Source organism: Henckelia pumila, chromosome 2, assembly GCF_033568475.1.
Source record: "Henckelia pumila isolate YLH828 chromosome 2, ASM3356847v2, whole genome shotgun sequence".
NCBI classification, from domain to species: Eukaryota; Viridiplantae; Streptophyta; class Magnoliopsida; order Lamiales; family Gesneriaceae; genus Henckelia; species Henckelia pumila.
Window position 1 is genome coordinate 1,659,007 of NC_133121.1, and position 21,956 is coordinate 1,680,962.

General features: G+C 36.1%; 5 protein-coding genes across 6 annotated transcripts; 2 read left to right on the forward strand and 3 right to left on the reverse strand.

The window, feature by feature from the left end:
- The first annotated feature begins 453 nt into the window (after positions 1–453).
- LOC140883814 (uncharacterized) lies at positions 454–2,903 on the forward strand. The gene is made up of 5 exons (XM_073290406.1): positions 454–847; positions 1,475–1,671; positions 2,088–2,186; positions 2,509–2,560; positions 2,666–2,903. The coding sequence occupies exons 1-5, from the start codon at positions 520–522 to the stop codon at positions 2,803–2,805; spliced, it is 816 nt and encodes a 271-aa protein (XP_073146507.1). The 5' UTR covers positions 454–519; the 3' UTR covers positions 2,806–2,903.
- Positions 2,904–3,676: 773 nt separating this feature from the next.
- LOC140879961 (serine hydroxymethyltransferase 6-like) lies at positions 3,677–7,990 on the forward strand. Its single transcript, XM_073283957.1, has 4 exons — positions 3,677–5,134; positions 6,094–6,499; positions 7,111–7,212; positions 7,320–7,990. Exons 1-4 carry the CDS (start codon positions 4,061–4,063, stop codon positions 7,541–7,543), a joined length of 1,806 nt encoding a protein of 601 aa, XP_073140058.1. The 5' UTR covers positions 3,677–4,060; the 3' UTR covers positions 7,544–7,990.
- A 751-nt stretch (positions 7,991–8,741) lies between these two features.
- LOC140877131 (uncharacterized) lies at positions 8,742–9,778 on the reverse strand. The gene is made up of 2 exons (XM_073280658.1): positions 9,467–9,778; positions 8,742–9,377 (listed from the first exon to the last, which is right to left on the reverse strand). The coding sequence occupies exons 1-2, from the start codon at positions 9,746–9,748 to the stop codon at positions 8,781–8,783; spliced, it is 879 nt and encodes a 292-aa protein (XP_073136759.1). The 5' UTR covers positions 9,749–9,778; the 3' UTR covers positions 8,742–8,780.
- A 2,921-nt stretch (positions 9,779–12,699) lies between these two features.
- Positions 12,700–19,507, reverse strand: LOC140882138 (potassium channel AKT2/3). 2 transcript variants are annotated; one of them, XM_073287928.1, is made up of 11 exons: positions 18,802–19,491; positions 18,420–18,638; positions 15,975–16,133; positions 15,839–15,896; positions 15,413–15,730; positions 14,744–14,983; positions 14,342–14,659; positions 14,053–14,241; positions 13,843–13,918; positions 13,167–13,733; positions 12,700–13,060 (listed from the first exon to the last, which is right to left on the reverse strand). In XM_073287928.1, exons 1-11 carry the CDS (start codon positions 19,047–19,049, stop codon positions 12,930–12,932), a joined length of 2,523 nt encoding a protein of 840 aa, XP_073144029.1. In that variant the 5' UTR covers positions 19,050–19,491; the 3' UTR covers positions 12,700–12,929. The 2 variants fall into 2 exon arrangements, with proteins under 2 accessions (XP_073144029.1, XP_073144030.1); XM_073287929.1 differs by lacking the exon at positions 12,700–13,060 and having other exon boundaries at positions 13,619–13,752; positions 18,802–19,507.
- A 1,466-nt stretch (positions 19,508–20,973) lies between these two features.
- LOC140883123 (expansin-A13) lies at positions 20,974–21,947 on the reverse strand. The gene has a single exon (XM_073289468.1). It carries the CDS (start codon positions 21,860–21,862, stop codon positions 21,059–21,061), a length of 804 nt encoding a protein of 267 aa, XP_073145569.1. The 5' UTR covers positions 21,863–21,947; the 3' UTR covers positions 20,974–21,058.
- Between the last annotated feature and the right edge of the window lie 9 nt (positions 21,948–21,956).

Here is a 21,956-nt window from a genome sequence, read left to right on the forward strand (position 1 = left end):
GGACTTGAAATCTATCATAACTAACATGAAATATAATATAAACATTAAAAGAATAAATTTAAAATACATGAATTTGAAATCCATCTATCCAAATACAACCGAGTTTAGCCACCTATAACTCTTGTATTTGGTATTTGTAATTTGTAGATCATGGTACATCGAATAATATTTTATCATTATTTAAGTCATTTATATTTATTATTTAATTTAATATAATATACTCATATGAAGATTTGCATTATTATAAAAAAAAAAAAAGAACAAGACAAAACAAAGAGTGACGCTGACCTGTAATGGGGAAACGAAAAAGCCAGACGGATATATCCTTATCCTCCAACATTTTAAAAAGAGGCATTATATTATATTTATATTTATATTTATATTATATGGGACCACTACTCCATATTACGCAACGTGTCGCCACATTTCCTACCTTAGTGGCATATCCGCGGTGAATGGAAAATGTTCTCTGCCGTCTCCCCATAATTCAAAGCACGAAAATCTTGGAAGCAAACGGAAATGGAAAGTAAAAATCTTGACTCCAAAAACTCCCACATGGAAGTTCAGACACACAAGAAAATGGGATTTCAGAATGGGGATGATCTTGACATAGATTTCACTTCTCAAGAAATGGAAATGAAAATGGAGGCATGTGAAAAAAAATCTGGCTGTTGGGTGGAAGAAATGATGCCCGAGGAAGAAGAAAAAATGAAAGAAAATGGAGTTCTGGAGGATTTTCTTGGAGGTTGCAATAGAAATAATATTGCTCCAGTTGATGATGTTTGCCCCATCTGTTTTGATAAATTCAGCGTCCCATGTAGAACAAATTGCGGTCACTGGTTTTGTGGCAAGTTTTCTACCTTCTTTTAATTTTATTCTTTATCTTTTGAGAAATTTTGGTATTTTTTTTGTTTGCTTTCCTCTCTGTTTTGTTTCTATGGGTGGCCTCCTATTCTTTTGTTGATGTTTTAGATGTGAAGTGCACTTAGTATTTTGATTATATATCTTTATGGGTTTCTAGTAAAGTTAAGATCTAATAGTTTGTTACTGAGGATATCTGGATTTTTTCCACGCAAGTATGCCCATTTTCACCTCAAAATCTGCCTCCTAACAGTGTTTCCATTTTGGAAAAAAAAAATATTTTGTTAAGTAGAAAGCATCAATCAAGGCCAGGGGGGGAGATTTTGCCGTCACACTTCGATTCTGTGGTGTGAAGTTTTTATTTTCTCTTGCTTCTGCATATACTCGTGATGGGCAGAACATGGAACGAGGAATTTTGATAGGGGATGTTTAGTGCTATAGTAAAATCAAAATATAGGTTTTTTCCCTTTGGGAGGGGGCAAACATTGAATTTCTTGATAAATTATGTGTCAAAGTTTAATGTTGTTTACGTGAGCGCCTGTGTCGGTGTGTGTATGGGGAGATTGCAATTGGTAATGTTGTTACTTTCTTGTCGAACCATATGCTTTTGCAGCTGGCTGTATCATGCAATTTTGGATGTATAGATCGTCGATTCAACAGTGTAAATGCCCCTTATGTTGTTGCATAATAAATAACCTGGCACCAGAGACGTCGCAGATCGTTCTTCCTACAGATGATGATGTTGAGGTCCTTAAGAAAGTTCGGCAGTATAATGGGCTCTCCCTTGGTGGAATGCGAGGCCTTTTCCAGGTTAGGATCCATCGCTGAATCCACAGTTATTTTATCTGCTGAGCTATCATTTCTAACATTCTTCAGTTCTCAGTCTTCTTCTCTAAGTGCCATGTTTGTCGCTTGAGAAAGGTGACAGCACGCCATTATCAGCATTTATGGAGACGAGCACACAAATCTTCATCTTTTAGAAGTTCAATACTTCATCACAATTATATTTTTTTGGTTGTTTAGTGAAGTTTCACATAAACGTGTTTGCGTTTTCGTTAGGACAGATATGGATACTATAGATGCTATGCTGTTTTGGTTGCCTCTTTTATGCTCTGTTTTTTAAGTAATATAGAATGTGTGCCATCCGTTTATGATGTCTTATGCATGATCCATACTTTAAGTGACAGTTTACACGGGGAAAATTGATGTCACCTTTTGTTTTGCAGAAAGTATTAGCGTTACCACTGCTTATGAGCAGAATATTCAGAATATTGATAGCTCCCGATGGCGTGAGATGCATCTACTACGTGATGCGCTTTCTTGGGGTGAGCTTATTGACCGGGAATAGATAAAAGAAAAAAAATTTACGTTCCTTGTCTTCAAATGATCAATGCTTGCATCTAGTACCTGGTTTCTACCGGTGGATGATATTCAAACAGTCCCATTATTGGCTATGTCCGGTCCAATTATATATTGGTAAACCATAAACTTCAGGATATCTACATCATTGTACAAAGTCAGCCGAGTAACTAGCACTTAATCAAGATTCTGCCTCAATTTCTGTCGATTGTGTTGCGTTTATAATTTGTGCTCTAGCTTCTGGATTTTGTGATTGTAAGGTGATGTGTTTTGCATTTTTATTTGCAGTTGCTGCTGGCCTTGCTATATGAGATGGGCGAATATGAGTTCATTCCCACTGGTATTTTTAAGACATACAAGTGGCCTTAATGTTGTACTTAAATTTTCCAGGTTGATACGTTGTTTCGATGATCATGTAAAGTTTCAAGTCTTGCATCATATGCAGGAGGATTTGGGATTGAACGAGCGTTTCACGTCGGTGCAAGCGTGCTTTCCGGCACTCTCCTTGTGATTGGGATCGCTTATAGATGCGTGCTCCGGTGCCGGGCGAGGCGTCTGGCTATGCTACAAGACGTGCATATGTAGTCGTCTCGACTCCCTCGTTTTCTCCGAGTTTGTGTGTAGTTGGTCTAAACATCTGTATCTCACAATTTTTTAATATCTATATTGTATTTTTTTTTTAATATTTAGTATATATTTTCATAATTCGGTACAAACAATTAGGGCTAGATACGGTACGGTATACCGTACCGAACAACGATACCGTATATCGTACCGTACCAGTATGAAGAAATTCATACCGGTATCATACCGAAAATTCGGTACCGTGCCGGAAATTAAAAAAAATTCGGTATACCGAAAAAAAACTCGGTATACCGTGAAAAATTTTAAAAAAAAAATTCGGTATATTCGGCATATTCGGCATATCGAAATAAAAAATTTTATATATAGATATCGATTTTTCGATATATTCAATAAATTTTTTGGTACGGTATGACGGTATTTTCGGCATTCGATATTTTTTTCCAGCCCTACAAACCATAGTTGTTATTGAAAAGTACTCAAAAAAATAGTTGGTATTGAAAAAGACTTGATTATAGTAAATAAATCGAGATATGGAATTATCTTAATCTTCTTTAAAGTTCAAAATATTATTATAGAATACAAAATCTAAAAATACATGGAATTATTTTATTTAAATAAGAAGTTCATCTAATCTTATATATATTTTTCAAAAAGACTGTCTCAAAATTATAACATTAATATAATATTATTTTGTTTTTGGTAAGTGAAACTTATAATTGTATTAGGCATGAGATAAATAGTTCATTACCATATTTACTAGTCAGCAAGGAGTTCGGTGTAAATTGTAATATATATATATATATTTTAGGAAAAAAAAACTTTATTTGATATTTTGGTTAGTATTAAATAAAATTTAAAAAAATCCAAAACTAACACGTTACTTGTTGCTAGGAAAAATCGCGAGAGAATCAGAGCCCTGAATCTGCTCTCCTCCTCCATCCCAGTCTGGTCTAGGTTCATCCTCCCTCCAATTTCCCCAATTCCATTTCCATTTCCCAATCGGATCTTTGTTTTCGAGGCTTCTCAATCTCAATTCTTGGAAAGTCTTAATCTTTATCCTGTAAATTTATTAGATTTGATTGATTGACTTTCGTATATGGGAGCTGCACTAGTCTCGTGTTCACGCTACCTCGACGCCGCTTGTTGTTGTTTCCGCCGCCGCTGCCGCTGCCGGTGTACTTGTTATTGTTGTTGCTGCTAACTCTTCGGGTTGTATTATTAGTTTGGACATTTGATTTTACAGCTTCCTTTTTTTATGGATTCGACTTTGCTTCCAACGGCCAATGGGCTTTCTCTAGGGTTTTCATCTCATGGGTCGAAAATGGTTGAAGGTGCTCGTGGCTCCAAAATCGCCGACGACTCCATTTCCTTCCAGATCGAGTCGAGAGTTAGCGACCCTTTACATCCTGTGCCCTCGGTTCCACTCCAACTGTTGGACCAGGAGACGGCCAACAATCATCACGATTTGGATATTAATTCGAGTGGAAGTAAGGATAGACAGACCGATGAAGGAGAAAGAGATGTGGAGGAGTTTCGGATTTTGGGCCATTCTATGTGTTTGAAACGAAGACGCGACTGCGATTCTGGGTCTTCGGTCCCATCTTCCTTCTCAAAGGGATTTACGGTTTCTTCTCCGGATATGGAGTCGCGTAGGAAGATGGTCAAAGCGTGGGGAAATCAGCGATTACAAGATGCAGACCCTGATGTTTTTGGAATCATGGAAAAGGAGAAGCAGAGGCAGCATAGAGGGATCGAATTGATTGCTTCGGAGAATTTTGTGTGTAAAGCAGTAATGGAGGCATTAGGAAGCCATTTGACTAATAAATATTCTGAGGGAATGCCAGGGGCACGTTACTATGGTGGAAATCAGTATATTGATGAGATTGAAACACTTTGTCAGGAGCGTGCATTGCATGCTTTTGGGCTTGATTCTGAAAATTGGGGTGTGAATGTACAGCCTTACTCGTGTACATCCGCAAATTTTGCAGTTTACACCGGTCTTTTGTTACCTGGTGATAGGATAATGGGGTTGGACACTCCATCTGGAGGTAATACAAGCCATGGGTGTTATTTGCCAAATGGGAGAAAGGTCTCCGGGGCATCAATATTTTTTGAGAGCCTGCCGTACAAGGTTAATTCTCAAACAGGGTATATAGACTATGAAAAGCTTGAGGAGAAAGCGCTTGATTTTCATCCAAAGATATTGATTTGTGGTGGGAGTTCATATCCCCGGGAGTGGGATTATGCAAGATTTAGACAAGTTGCAGATAAATGTGGTGCAGTTTTGTTGTGTGATATGGCTCAGATTAGTGGTCTTATTGCTTCTAAGGTGAAGTGTTTTGTGATTTTTATGGGCTGGCGTCAAGTTTTTGTAAAATTTTACCATTGGTTTGCTTTGTATTACCATGTATTCCCATTTGATTTAAGCACGTGTCTTGAATTGATTACTCTTCTTTGCGTCTTCTGATTTTGCAATGGTCTGCGTGAGAGAATGATTAATGAACGCCTGCTTGGATTGTAATTTGAAATGGAGCTTAGCATACTTCCAAAAATTTCATTGAAGGGTCTATGCCATGCTTTAGTGAAATTGCAGTTTTTGTCATTTGTTTTTCAATGTGTTCTTTTGTTTTGGATAATTTTTTATGGTTATTGCCAAAGGCTGCTCATATTTGCGTTTTCCGCTCTTGTATCATTTCCAACTGATTTTGATGCCATATTTTTTTTTATAATTCCTGCTCTGCATTGTTGAATTGTACATTTGCATCTTGCTGGATTTGAGCTGACAGAATTTGGTCCTTGCAAATGTTACGGGTTATGCAATTTTTTGTTACTGAAAAAGTAGCCTGATCTTGCATGCCCTTGAGCTTTAACTAACAAGACGTCAAATATGAACCATAGTGTACTGCCTATTGCAGTTAGCTGCATTGTTGGATGAAATTGATCCATTCACATTCTTACTTGGAGAAACAAATTGTTTTGTGTTTAGCTGGATTTATTTTCGCAGAACAAAAATTTCTTGGTGATTTTTAGTTTGATTTCTGACATTAAAATCTAATGTTGCACTCACAGAACAGAACCATGTTTCACGATGTACTTTTAGATATCTTCATCGATTCAGAAATCAGTATTGTGTGAATTTATATAACATGGTAACTACGGATGATGCTTTTCCTTCCTGTTTTGAGTGCTGTATCTCCTGTTTAAAGTCAGAGTTTGATGCATTTTGTTTTTCTCATTCAATAAATAGGCTTCTTGTATTTATCTAATTACACGAGTTTCTTTATTCAGGAATGTGCAAGTCCTTTTGAATATTGTGATATTGTCACCTCAACTACCCATAAAAGTCTCCGTGGCCCTAGGGGAGGGATTATTTTTTATAGGAAGGGGCCAAAGCAAAGGAAGAGAGGGACGCATTTAAATCAAGGTGATGGTATTGATAGGTATGACTTTGAAGAAAAGATAAATTTTGCAGTTTTCCCAGCACTGCAAGGTGGACCACACAATAATCACATTGCTGCCCTTGCAATAGCACTGAAACAAGTGGCTACACCTGAGTACAAGATATATATGCGACAAGTGAAGAAAAATGCTCAGGCTTTGGCTGCGGCTTTGTTGAAGAGAAACTGTAGACTGGTCACTGGAGGCACAGACAATCATCTGTTGCTTTGGGATCTGAGAAATTTTGGGTTGACAGGTATTGCTTTTCCCCCAGAATGGTTTCCACTGGTTTTGTTTCTTTGACTTATCATATTCAAGACTATGCCTTATTATATGTGTTGGAATTAAGTTATGGTATGAGCTGTAAAAGAAGTATTGGTTTTGATAGTTTTGCGTATGGAGACTTCTTTAAAATGCTCCAATTTTTCATCGAGAAAAGAGATCGTTTTCATTTTTTATCCTGCAATAATAGTTAAATATGTTTTCTTCGTATTTATTAGTTTGATGTTTGGATATCGTGGATAATAATTGTTTTTTGTGGGTCATGAATATACTTTGGTCAGCGTTCTCAGGGGTTCAGTGACTTTTTTATCTTTTCTTTTGTCTTGGTCTTTCTTCTCTGCCCAACTGATAGGATTCTTTATCAATGGGTTTTAATTTGATGTTTTGTGAGAAAATATGGAACTTTTGAGCTGTGATTTTTAACTTAATGATATTGATAATGTTTATTTGGTAACATAATAAAGATTACGGAATTATCCAAGCTCTGCCTTTTTGTTTTCTAGATGTGTGCTAGATTGGTTGTAGCGTGCTTTTGTCTATGGTTACATTCTTCTGCTGATACTCTCTTAATTTTGCGACTTGTAGGGAAAATTTTTGAGAAGGTTTGTGAGTTGTGTCACATTACACTCAATAAAGTAACCATTTTTGATGACAATGGCAATATTACCCCCGGAGGTGTAAGAATTGGTAAGTAATTATATTGTCGAAATGAACAACTAAGGTGCATTTCCATAATGCGTAATGCAGTCATTATTTGTATGCTGTAATGAAAGTTTTCATGTTTCCTCCCACAGGTACTCCTGCAATGACATCAAGAGGCTGTCTCGAGGCTGATTTTGAGACAATGGCTGAGTATCTCGTAACTGCTGTACAGATTGCCACTTCAGTGCAGAGGGAACATGGGAAACTACCGAAACATTTTCTGAAGGGTCTTGATAACAACAAAGAGACAGTTGAGCTTCGAGCAAGAGTCGAAAATTTTGCATCCCAGTTTGCACTGCCAGGCTTTGATGAATAATCTGGTAACGTTACAGTGAAGATTGATTCTTTTCTGACCAAGTAGTCTATCAGGGCCTGTGAGGTGTAGCGTTTGTGCGTCAAACTTGTCCGTAGCAAGAGGCATTTTGCTTGTCCGCTCGTGCCTGAAAGTTGGTAGTCGGATCATGCCAATCCACACCGATGATCTTGGCAATTCTTTCTTGCAAATTTGTTACAAAGGTTGTTTTAAATATGTCGGGATCACACTCGTGCGCTTTCACGTTTGCCCCAGTGTATAATATCGGAATCTTCCTGCACCATTTGGTAATTGCAAAGTCGTCGTATTTTCTACTGTAATTTTTTGCTCTTCTTTATGAGATTTAAAGAAAGCAAATCGTTGAAAGAGTTAACAATGGTTGGAACACCTTGTTATTGAAAGGGAACCCGTATCTTGGATGTTGGAAAGAAAAGCAAGAAAACGAAAGTTGAGCAATTATTATTTTCACAATTTTTTTTTTGTTTTGGAAAAAAGTAACGTGACGTCACAAAAAACTCGAAACCAATAATTTATTCAATGGAAAATTTTCTAATTGTGAGTTTGTGACAGAAAAAGTTTTTTGTTTGGTGATTATTAGGAGATTATATATCTAACTTTACGAAGTTTCTAAATTAAAGAAAGCATATGCAAAGTTTGTTATTTACCAAGGAGGTGTGATTTCAATGGCATTATTATTGTTCACCCTTTTCTCTAACCTAACTTTATCTCAGCACTAGCAAATCCTTATATTTTGAAAAGATGTTACTACTTTCGAACGAATCAACCTTGTTATCTTTAAAAGACACGATCATAGGAAAGTGGGAGACGGAGATAGGACACATCTTATGCTTTTACTATATATTTCTCTTATCTTTTTTCTTCACTTGAGATTGAGATAGTAATATGACTTTGTTTGAAAGATTTTTGGATACCGACCGGTCAAAATAAGAATAAAATTCGAATAATAATAATATTTATCATCCTAATTCAAAATAATAATAATATTCATGTGTATATTCACAGTCGAGTCCAACTAATAATCGATACAGTAGAGTCCATTCTCTCTGAATTTAATAGAATAGGCGAAATTTTTTTGTAATGTTTATATTTGAAAAAATTGAAGATAAAATTTCAACTTATAGTTTGAATTTACTTACCTATGCCAACTATTCTAAAAGAATATATAAAAAAAATTCTTGGCTTCAATTTTCAAATATCCTCTTCTATTCATTCTCTCTACCTATGAGATTCGAGAACACATGTTCATGAGCTTCTCCCGAACCTCGACTATTTCATCAAAGAAGTCGTCAAGTTGCACAATCAAACTCTCAACTCCACTTTGCAAATCTCCAAAACAACTCTTGAGGTTCTCAAGTTTGCATGTTTCCATTCTGAACCCGCCCCCAATCGCCTCGTCCCTCTCCGCTGCCAGCTCATCCTTGGAAAGCTTAATCTTGTGCAACTCATGAGCAAGAATTCCCGGCTGGGAGTCGAGTCGACTCAAGGTGTTCACCACTCTCTGATGCAATGTAGCTGCAGAGACCATAAAACCGGAGCCGAAAATCGAGTCCCCTCGGTGGAACCTGAGGCTAAAACTCGATTCTGGCCAACAATAAACAAGGCCACTCAGTAGAATCACTAGAAGAAATGTGCTCACACTCCTCGTCGCATACAAAACTCCTCCAAAACCATTGTGCTCGTTTAGCCTCGATTCCGACAGGAGATGGTTTTCGTCGAAATTCAGAAACAGAGTTTGCAATCTTCTTTGTGCCAACTCTCTGTTTGCCGATTCTAGATCCCTCTCCCGCATCTCACAAATGTCTATCACCCGCTTAATCTGCAAAACAAGCATGCATACATATCTGCAAAATCTTGAAAATCATATGAAAAACAACAAAATCTCAAATGCAAAGATAATTATTAAACCTGGCGGGAAAGCTGATTGTTTGTAAGGAAGCGATGGGCGTCGAGAAGAACATCTATGCGAGCAGCTGCTGCTGAACAGTAATTTTCTACGCGGGACACCCCTGCTTTCATAACATGGCAAGATTTCCAAAGCCTCGCGCTCTCGTCCATGTATTGGTAGAGCCATTTGCCCCCCACCGGCAACTGCAGCTTCTGCGCTAAAGCCGCCGACTGCGAGTGGACGGATCGGACCGTGGATAGCACGGCCTCCAGGAACTTGAACGACATGAAGTCCCCAGACATGAAAAGGTTGTCGAGGTTTTCGAGTTCGCGGTGAAGGAACTCGTAGAAACCGGCGACCGAGGTGGCGTATGATGATGATGATGATGATGAAGACATCGTTCGATAGCAAGAAAACACTCGTAAATTTGGTTTACAGAGAATGGAGATCAAAGGGTACGTATCGAATCGAAGCCACTCGTAAAACGTAGTAGAATCTCGGGGTTGATATAATTCTTGATATCATATAAAATCTACACAATATATATTTAAAAAAAAAAAAAAGATTGAGTGATATCGTGGTTAAGTTAAGGTTTAATTTGTGATGGGAAAAAGAAATTTAATATGTTTGTTTGTTAGGTGCAATTATATAAGATATGGTGTTAATTGGAGTGGAGGTGATGATTGAGAGAATCTTGTAATTTGAAATTATTTGATAAGAGAAACAAATTAAAAAAGTTGGAGACTTGATAAGGACAAAGACATGGATTGGGAAGTATATATAAAATAGGAAAGTTGTTAATTAAAAGGGTTCAAAAGTAAGAGCCCAATCTTCTAAAATATTCACCTTCTTTTTTGTTTAATTAATAAAAATAATTTCTTAAGATTTTGTATTTTTGGGTTCCAAAAGTTGACTAGTCTGACTGAGATTCGTTCTAAATTTACTTTGGTTATTTAAGGGAAAGAGAATGATTAAGTTTCTTGGTTTGGCATTATTGTTTTACGATAATTCCTTCTTCTGTAGCTTCCACAGATTACTAGTTTAGGCATATTTCAACTTTATGGGTTATTAAAGACAGCGAAAAAAGGGATTGGAAAGGCTATATTTATTTTTTAAAAAATAATAATTTACTCATAAGTCAAGATTTTAATTACAATTGTATTCTTATCTATATGTATAGAATATATTAATAATAAGGTTTGTAACACAAAAAATTTATATAAATACATTAATTCAGCATATCATTATGAAATCAACACCTAAATTTATTAATACATAAAAATTTCTATCCATACGTGCAAACGACACTAAAAAGCCGAAGCGATTTTTAAACATTTACTAATCTTCGATTATTAAGATTCATTTATTATTATTTTTTAAAAAAAGGGGGAAATAAAGATATAAATTTGTACGTCGTGCGTTGATACTCTTCCTGCCATGTCCCAATCACTCAAATGAGAAAAAGAAGAGACACATCAACATGGTTCATGTGGCTATTGAACAAATTTCACAAAAATAAAATGAAGCTTGTATTTTTTTTAATTAAAAAAACATATATAAAAACTTGCATATTTCAAAGCGAAAAATGATTGCCCACCTAGCTATTAGTTGATACGGAAGTTATGGAAAAGCGAAAGAAAAGAAAACCCATAATTTTGAGTATGAACACTAAAAAGCTATAGTACATGCTTTTAGGAGCTCTTCAATTATATATATATATATATTTTGGAACAAATTTCGTTTTCTTTATATGTGGGGTTGCTAATACATATTCTTCACAAACACTTTTGCTATTTCTCATATATTTTTTCCGCGGAATTTTGGCTCAAAGCTGCACTCATTACTTGAGATAGCTAGTTAGGTGACTCCAAGTGGCCCTTTTGGGGTATACCTTTTACGAAGTTCAAATATGGCTAGCTTATAACAATTCTCTCTCTCTCTTTTTTATAGTTCACGTACTAAAGAAGACATTTTTAATAAATTTGGTATTTCATTTTATATATAATACAATTTACAAATTTCATGCATGATGAAAATAAAATCTTGTGAGTGTAGTAGACATGCATGATGTAATTACACAAGGCAAGTGTTGATGTACTAGCTAATACACAAGAATAAAATGCCACTAAAACTCAATATTGTTAAAAATCCAAATGATGATGGTTTTTGGTTGGGATCGGAAAATGCCAATTTACATGATTTTGAGCAAGGCAGGAGATCAGTCAGTCACTGCAAGCTTTCAGAGTCCACACACACCAAAAGCATTTGCTTTGGGTCCCTTTGGGTTAAAAGTGCTTGGAGCCCAAAATTGTTCTTTTATTCTAAACAAGAAAGAAAAATTTGTTCTTTTCTTCTTCTTCTTCTGGATTTTGTTGTTTGTGATTTTGGTCCGTTGTGTTATAAGCGTTGAGTTTTATATCTATATCCTTCTTCTTCTTCTTCTTCTTTTTTTTTGTTGGACAGTTTTTGATCATATGTTTGTAATTTTTGTTTAATTTTTTAATAAAAAATGTGGTAATATGATACTAAACATATCAGCGTCACGTCGATTCATATATTAGGAAAAAAATGACTTATTTTTTGAAATAAATGTAGCAAACTAAAATTTGATAACATAAATAACTGAAATCGAAAAAATAACATAAAATATCAAATATACAACTTTTCGTAAATAGAAGTGAGTACTAAGAATTGTTTGTTAATTTCTTGGATTGGACACCATAATGAACCTTCATGTGATGCATGCAGCAACTAAAGCTATTCCCATCAATCAAATCTCAAACTTCAAATATTTCAGTTTTCACCAAACAAAGTGATGCAGTGGGCAGCACTAACGCTACCATCAATTTACACAAGAACTTTTGGTGGTTTGACAAAATATTTTTTTTAAAAAAAAAAAATCAAAGATAACATGATCGAGACAAAGTAACAAATAATGAGGTTCTCGTTTTTATAAAAACGTTTTACAAATATTTACAAAACTCGCGAGATAATTGAATTTGTCGAAATAAGACGAGTACTTGTATCTCAGAAAATATCGGCATTTCCTCCATGAAGCTCAAAATGTATAACTTACAAGAAAAATAATGCGAATTCCATTTATGTATATGCTCCAAGCAAGTGCCTAAACCATTTTAGTATAACTAACTCAATCAGATTAAAATTAATTATGGACAATATAATTAGTATAATTAATGTGAAAGGAGGAGGCCCAAACAATTATTAAATTACATTATCCCAAAAACGTTTCCACACCTTCAAGCCCATAATTCATTCGGACATGTATAGATAAAGAGTCATCTCCACAATCAAGTTACACTCACATTTTTACTCTATAAAAGCTCTCATAATTTCTGAATATTTCGTGAAGTGATCGCTGACTAGAACGAAAGAATTCGAGAGTAACAGTTGAACTTAAATAATATGAGTCCCTTATCTAGTAACACTCAAGCATATAATATAAACTAATAAAAAAAGTGCATGTCATAGAGGGAATCCAGGATTTTCAACTATGAACACTTTATCATTGTCTCTTATTACTTCAACAGAGTCTATTTCTGCAGCATCTTCGTTCATCACCGCTGCGTTTGTAGCATCAAATCCGAACTTTTTACCTGCCAAAAACAAGCATTCAAAACCAAGTAATGCAAATTCAGATCTCAAAAAATGGATGCTACCTGCTTCTGTTTGCATGATATGGCTTAAAGCATATATACGAACCTGCTATGTTCTTGAATTCTTCCATCGAACTTGGCAACCGAATCAATCTCCCCGGCTCCGTGCAGCAAGTCTCTCTTCGGATCATTGGATGCCCTCTGTATAAACTCACCCTTGAAAAAGATGTCTTCTTGGAATTACTCCCCAAGTTTTCCTTCTGCTCGGTTTCGTTTAGTCCAAAAACTTCTCTATCAAGTGATACGGGCATGGAAATGCAGTGTCCAACTTCACGTTTTCGCAAAACTTCATTCAAATTTGTGGAAGAAATCATGTTCTTGACCCTGTCATCTACTTGAGAGCCATTTAGCAGCAGATACTTCACCATCTCCACATGATTTTCCGAGGTTGCGATTTGTATAGCAGTGAATCCGTGGCGATCCTTGGAGTCCACGTATAATCCGTATTTCAACAGTTCTTCCAACACTTTTATATCGTTTCTTCTTGCTGCCGTGCATAGAAGGTCGCCTGATATGTAAGGATCGGATACCGAAGCCCAATGGTATAGGATGTTGAATATGGTTTGATGCTTTTCTGCCACAGCATTCCATAGTGCTGTGTTTCCATTGAAATCTGCCTCAAAAGGTAGAATCTTTTTCAACAATGGATTGCAAATATAATCAATTTTGGTACATAACTTGAAAGATTGTGGTAAAAGTGAGCTATAGGAATAGTACTTTACCTTTTAAATGCAAGCTACAAGCATGCTTTAGAAGCACCACAACACACTGCTCGTGTCCTCTTGATGCGGCTATATGCTAAGGTAATGCATAGGCACGGTTGTAATCACAAAAGCAACATGAACATAAACGAGACAGTGAAAATTTTCTAGAAGCCACATGTTTTTGGAAGTCAAGTTTTAATCGCAAGAGCGACATGAACATAAACGTACCAATGGGGTTCTTCCTTGAGAGTCCCCAACATCAGGGTCCAACCCTGCCTTAAGAAGCTCATCAAGAAAGTTGGCGTTTCCTGTACCAGAAACCGTAAGCAAGTTGATAGACATGTTAGAGTCATCCTCTACTTCCCCACCTTCAAGAAATGCTTCCCCCAATCTTATATCCTTGAGATTTTTGTGATACTGCAACCATAAGATACACCTTTAATTCAAATTCCAAGAAACAGGAGCTTGAGTTTCATGGACTATATGTGAATCTTGAATTAGTTAACAAGCATGAAACCTGCAGGAAATTCTTGATTATGGTAGTATTGTCTTCTTGTCTAGTCCTCATTGCTTCAATTAGTAGACTTGTTTTGAGCCTGAGCAGTTGCGAGAGAGTCTTGGTTCGATATGTAAAGCTTTGTGGTTGAGAACACAAAGCTCCCACTTCTCCAAACATGTCTTCACATTTGAAAATCCTTACAAGATTCTCCCTTTCCATCTCAGAATCTATCATTTCAACTTCACCAGACACAATAATGTAAACATCGTCTGGTGCCTCGTTCCGTATTATAACATCCTCCCTTGGTGGGATGTATTCAGCTTTCATATTTGAAACCTAATCACATAAAATGTAGAGGGAATGGAAATTACATCTTTAGTTAAATCACACATGAAATATATGCCTTCATCATGTTCTTACCAAAAGCAACAGAGTTTCTCTGGAAACACCCTTAAAGAGATACACATTCTCAACAGTTGGAAAGAACAGGTGTTGCTGTATACTTTTGCATATTGTTTTTGGGAGCTGTTCGATGAGTTGCTGCTGGTTTAAGCTCTCAGCCTTGAATCTTAAGCACATATAAGCCACTATTTGCTCCTTCAACCTCACAGGCAACCGGTTCCGGGATACGAAACTAGAGGCAGCTTCAATGCTATTTCTCTGCATTTCCAAAAGAAAAGAATTCAGTAAGCATAGAAATTCAAGATCCCAATATTGTCCGAGACCGGCAATTTCTTTTGCTCTCCTATGTGACCACAACGACATAGCCATAGAAAAGTAACTTTTAGGCTATTCCACATCTTAGATCTTTGCATACACCGTTATCACTAGACATAGCCTTTCGATATAGCATCATGCACTTGGTTATATGATTTATGCTTCAGCCAATGTAAGATTATTGACCCTCATTAATTGCAAATTGATGTGAATAATTGGACAAAAGATCACGTCGGGGGCAGTGGTAGGATGACTTGAGATGCACGTTACCAACAACTATAACTTTTAACATACGACAAGAAGTAGATACTACAAATATGACTAATCGAACTTGACATGATCCGGCACTGATTGTATGATGGAAAAACTTACAAATTCCATGGTTCTTCGAGTGCCCTCGACTACCAAGTTGGTCATGTTTCCAATGATATATGCAGTCAAGCCAAGGTTGAAGAGCATGTAGCAGCTAATGAAGGCCATCTCAATTGTATTCTCAGCATGTATGTCTCCATAGCCAACAGTAGTCATGGTGGTGATGGACCAATAAAGGGATGCAATGTATCTAACCCAGAGGCTCGTTTGTTTGAAATCTGGTATGGTGGATCCGATCCAAGTGTTCCCTTGGTTCGGATATCGGTCGGCTAACATGTAGGCTGCGCAAGCTGCACAATGGACTAATAGTAGTGTTACCTGCATGCACAAAACAAGTAGTTTGTTTGGATAAAGTTAAGATCCTTTTTCACATAAACATACATAAATGAGGTTTAAGTTGTTTTTTTTTTTTTTTCGGTTACTTACAAACAAGAGCCTAGCACATCTGATCCAGAAGTAGCTAAATCTGATGTCTTTTTCGATTCTGCGCGTGATGCCATGATTGGTTATCTGGTGTTTCAAGGCGAAAATGGTCGATATATGGAGTGAAGCATAGGCTTACCTAGTGAAGAACCTCTTGACTCGTCGGAGACGCCAGAACCTGAGCAAGCCAAGGGCGGAGTAGGACAGACAGATACGCCGGTCGCCGGTGATCAAGAAAGAGATGGTGTCAAATGGGATAGTTGAGGCCACATCCATTAGGAACCATGTTGAAAGGTACCTACATTTGTTTTTGGTACATGTCTCCATTTAGCAGAAATCAACATTAATGCTGTTTAGTTTCAGTTTAAAACTTTTTTTTTACTAAATTTTGTTTACATTTTAAGCCAAAATTCCGACATCATTAGAGACATTTAGTACATTAATTTCTTTAATACAGTTATATATGTGTGAATCTGCATTCTGGAAGAAAAAAAAATGACGCAATTAATGTTACTGATCATATAAGTTATATTTTATTCGATTTTCGTTAAAAATTAGGAGGATGATTTTCAAACATCAAATCCACTATTCTAGTTCGTAACATGCACAAATTTCCAATTATGAAGTTTTATATGCAATAATACATAAAACAAAGAAAACACACAAGATTTAGGCCAAAATTCGTAAACGAAGAAAAATTCACTATTTCAAAAATTATATATGCTTTTCATACTCATAAGAAAACCTAAATTTATACACATAAATCCTGGCGAAGTTATATTTTTTTTATTCATGTAACTTATATGCTTTTTATTTGCAGTCTTGTAACTCTTGTTATCGTTCAATTCACAGTTTTGGTCCATCAATTTGTATTTTTTTTAAAATTGTTATTTTTCATCGAAGTGTTGACGTGACATCGAACGTGTCAATAAAATCCCATTTCACATCAACAATTTTATGTGATCCGTAATCAATTCCAAGTGCATGTTTGCACTCCGATAATGACCGAAGTTGGGGAAAAAATGCCAATCAATTAATTAAGACCAAAAAAGATGTACAAAACATAATTTTACCTATAAATAAGTTTGTAAAAAAACCATGAAAGGTCAACACTGCGGCTAATGGTGACTTGTGCTACAATAATAGATCCACACGAAGTTCGAAAACTAAAGTTGTACAACATATATTACATCATATGGCAAATATTTTCAAACAAAGTCCAATATAATTCTGGTCACAAACTTTAATTTAACATGTGTTTGAGATTTCAAATTAGCATAGTATAGTTTGAAATAATTTTGTGGTCTCGATTTCCTCCCCTACACCCTTATTTTCTTGGTACCACTAAATCTACATACATTAATGTCTATATGCAACATAATCGCGCAAAAAAAGCTAAGGGGTGTGCATAGACACCTATATATCTAGGTTTATTCGTGTTTTCAAACATATTTTTTTAAAAAAAAAAAAACAAAAATAAAAATTCACATGAAACGATTTTATGAATCAATTTTATGAGACAAATCTTGTATTCGATTCGACTCATGAAAAATAAATTATTTTTGTAATATTGATCTGATTAAATTATTTTTGTAATATTGATATGATCGACTTTTCTCACCATATCGCAGAAAACTTACTCTAAGAAAAATTATTGAAAAACCAAATAATAGAAAATTCTTGTTCTACCATTACATGTTATAATATTATATAAAAACATGTCGAAAATATATAGCTTATGTATTTAATGAATAATTGTATATTGGTAGGCTGAAAAAGCCAGTGGTCCATGTAAGTTGTAACAAGTCATCTTAATTAGTACAAAAGTTGAATTTTGACTCAAATCATAATCACGTTTTTATAATCACACAATTTTCAGAGACAAATTGGTGGGTGAGCGAGAGTGCGAGACGACACCATCCGAATATATATTATATTTTCTTTCCCTAAAAAAAACAAAAGATCCTAAAATCGATCCATCGTCATTATAAAGACGAGACCATCGACTCGCGCCACACATAATGCGTGTGCATATCAAATTATTAAAATAATTAAACAAGTATAAAATTTCCACGGCCATATAGGCATTGAAAGCTAAGTATCAATAAGAGAGTACTTAATTATAGACTTATAGTTGTTCCAAAAATGAAAAGAAACCAAACTTACCAAAAAGTAACACATCTATATTGTATGGTGTCCCCATTTACGTAACAAAATTTTACATATATATACATATATATTACCGTTTACTACATGGAGATCAAGAACTATGAATTGGTCTATGCTACACAGGGAAAGGTACACCCATTTTTCTCCAGATGTTTGCGCGAACATCATGTTAAAAAACAAAAAAAAGTTATTCATGAGGTCCACATGTTTTTTTTTCCCTGTGAGAAACATCTCGTTTTTTTTTATAATGATATTCGCGCGAAAATCTAAAAAAAACACCAAAGGGAGCCGTGTAACATAGAATATCCCCAAGAACTATATATGTATATTTTTTCTAGAATTTCATTTTCAACCGACACATACAGGCAAGAGAATTGTGTGTATATATATATGTGATATATGCTTAAGTACTGACCTTGTAGCAATTTTTGTTGAATCACAAACTGGGAGTTGAGTGGTGGGATCGATGTAGGCGACGAAGAAGGTCAAGACAATATCGACTGCAAAGAACATGTCGACGATGTTGTCCGTGAGGAACAGCGGCGTGCCCGTCTCGCCGCCCAAAAACGCAATCTCAAAGGGGCAAATCCATGCTGAGTATGCCACCAATATCACCATCACAGTCTCCCAACACCTACAACACAAGTGCATGCGATGATCCATTACAAAATATTAATGAACGACAAGAATATATATATATATATATATTTAATTAAGCTTATTACTAAAGTTAATTAGCTAGCTGTGTCACATGAATCTTCAACTTATATAATATATAGTTTCAGCTGACTGATCACCTGTATCTTGAACTCATGGGAGAGATGATTCTTCCCTTACAAACATTCTGGTAGTTGTAGGAATCCGAAGCACCCAACGGCGGAATGATAAGCTTTGAAAGACTCTTGGGATCCACTGATGATGAGCTGCTGCTGTTGCTGTGGCCACTAGCATCATTTTCTTGATCATGCCCTTTTTCTATCTTCCCTTCTTCTTTGCTGTTGGAGCTAATTGAGTAAAAATCAAAACCGTGATTCTTCATTTCCATTTTTGCATCAAACACAAAAAAAAACCCACAATTAATACTTGATTCCCAAAAGGATAAAATAAGGCTAGATTTGATGCTTTTTAATTTCTATGGTTTTAGAAGATGGATATATGGATCGATCAGGTAGGGGTTGGTGAGTACTTCAATTCCTATGTTTTTTTTTTTTTGAAGAACTATAAACGAATGGATATATGGAGAGAGAGAGAGGGGATGATTGTAAGTTTGGAAAATATGTAATAATCTTTGAGGTGACGAGAAATAATGTGCATTGTCCTTTGATGTTGTACCGATGCCATTTGCTGGCTAGTGTAGTGGCCCAATCATGTGACTCATGAGCACCCGCGATTATGGCGATAAAGCCTTCTTTGGGTTTTGGGTGCACTAGGGGTCCCCCTCTCTCAACTAACACTATTCATGATATATACTTCATTTACCTAAATTTTTACATTTCAATTTCAAAGAACAAGGTTCATGATCTATAGATATACACACATGCATATACGGATAGAACCATAAACCCCGATCGAACGCAAAAGAATTATATATGTGCCAAATTTCCGTGATCCTCTCATGACTTTCAAGTGTAAGTTTTTTGTGGGATGATGTATGTAGGTTTTGGTTCATATATGGTTTGAATAGAATATTAAAACAAGGAATAAGGAGAATATATATATATACTTGTGTATGGATATGAAGAAGAATTTATGACAGCAACCGTGTCTTCCACGAACAATATGGATTCAAGAAAATTAGGAATATTTCAATCCTATTCCTATTGTTGGTTCTTTTTATCTTCTACCGACAATTGACATCTATTTTCTTCCTTTTCAATTTAAAATATTACTTACATGCTTGAAATTGGATTTGAATAAGATATATGGAAAAATCTCAATCGAGGAAGAATTATTGTCGATGGTGCATTTCCTTATTATTAATAATAAGTAGTTGGATGGGCCTTTCCTTATTAAATCAAATGAATTCAAATAGCCATCTCCTAATTCGATCGAGACTTTTAGCAAATTATTGTGAAATCATTAGAAATAATAATATGTCAAAATATAACAAATTTAAAAACTATACCAAATTAATTATATACAAACCATTCTGGTTCCCGCGATCACAATGTGTATTAGGCGATTCCGAAATGTTACTACTTTCTTTTATATTATTTAAACTCCATATTCTTATCTTACTTAGTAAACATCAAGATTTAGGAATTGGAATATAATATAATATTAATATATATGTATATCCAAACACAACTTATTTATGGAATTATTTTTAAAAATCAATGATTGATAAAATAATTTTAAAAAATCAGGTATTTCTATACGTAAAATGGCACTACAAGATTCATTAAGAAAAAACTTGCAACATGGCATCTAGAAACCAAGACATAAGTTATATAAATTACAAAAAGCTTCCACATATGTCGACCAATTTCCAAATTCTGATCCCAATTGTCAAGGTATATTACCTCTTATAAGCTGCCCACCACCTATTGATTGCATGATTCATATGAACAAAGTGGCATAGTCTTGCATTACAAATTACTCCACATGTCCATATCTCAAAAACTAATTGAAGACGTTCGCAAAGGTGAAAAGGGAAACAAGAACAAATAGTTAAAAAATTATATCATCGAATATCAAGAAATGGCAAAAATACTTAAAAAAATACTACCTATATAGTAGCATATATGAAAAACATTTTTTATGATCCCTTAACGCCTAGGTCCATATACAAGCATAAACAAATTACATAAGCTTATTCCATGCACAAAACGAATAATGGAAACTTCATGAATCCTACTTTAGTCCAAAATGTAGTATCTTAAATGAGTGATTGATTAATATTTTATATTAAATTTGTGTTGGGAAGAAGCTAAAAGTAGGTGAGGATCAGAGGATGGTGAAACATGATAGAATATATAAGGCTCAAATTATATTAAATTACATTACGAAGAAAACATAGTATAGTATAATACAAACCATGCAAGAACAATTAGCTTAATCGAACTGCTTGCCTTCGAAAGATTGCCCAAATTCCCAATTCTTGGGAGCTACGGTGTAAGATGTGATGGTTATTCCATCGCCGCTCGTCATTTCGAACGATAGAGGTTGATTCTTCAAATCCGCATTTATGTGCCAATTCTGCCCCCAATTTCTCCCCATCGGAAGCCAACCAGTTCTCGAGCCCTTTATTTTCACCGCCGCCACGTCGCCTCCGCCGGCGACGTTGCTTATCAGCACCGACAAGAATATCCCGGCGCCGTCTATGGTGAATCGTACACCTCCTTCTTTCCGGCATCTGATTCTGCGGTACCGAACGGGCATGTTGGAAGCCTTCCATATGGCGATCTTCTCGAAGGCCTCGATGGGTAGGACGAAATGGGCATTCGGGGGATTGCATTTGCCGCCGCCGTCGGCGTCGAAGCCGTAGTTGGGGGCGCAGAAATTGGTGGCCGTGACGATTATGGACGTGCCGGGGATGCACCAGCGGAGGTCCTCGACGCAGTGGAGCTCGAAGCAAGCGCCGCAGATCTGACCCTTTTCGAAGAGGACGGTGCTGAGGGCCGCGGTGGCTTTGCCGTAGCCGTTTTTGTCCAAATCTCCATATCCACAGGCTCCGCCGACGGTGCCCTGGGGATCTGCGGTGGCGTAGTAGGTGGCGCGAGCGGACTTCCACTCGGACTGTTGAGCGGCGGAGGGGGTGGAGGGGAAGTAGTGGGAATCTACTAGCTCAGTGTGCAGTAGTAGCAAGAAAGGGAGTGTGAGGAGGAGGAGGAGGAGACGGCGGCGACGACCTGACATTTTGAACGTTGCGGCGGAGGGGAAAGTTGCAGCACTTGAAGTAAAGTAAAGTAAAGCAAGCTTGTTCACAAAAAGTAAATCGACGAGAGCATTA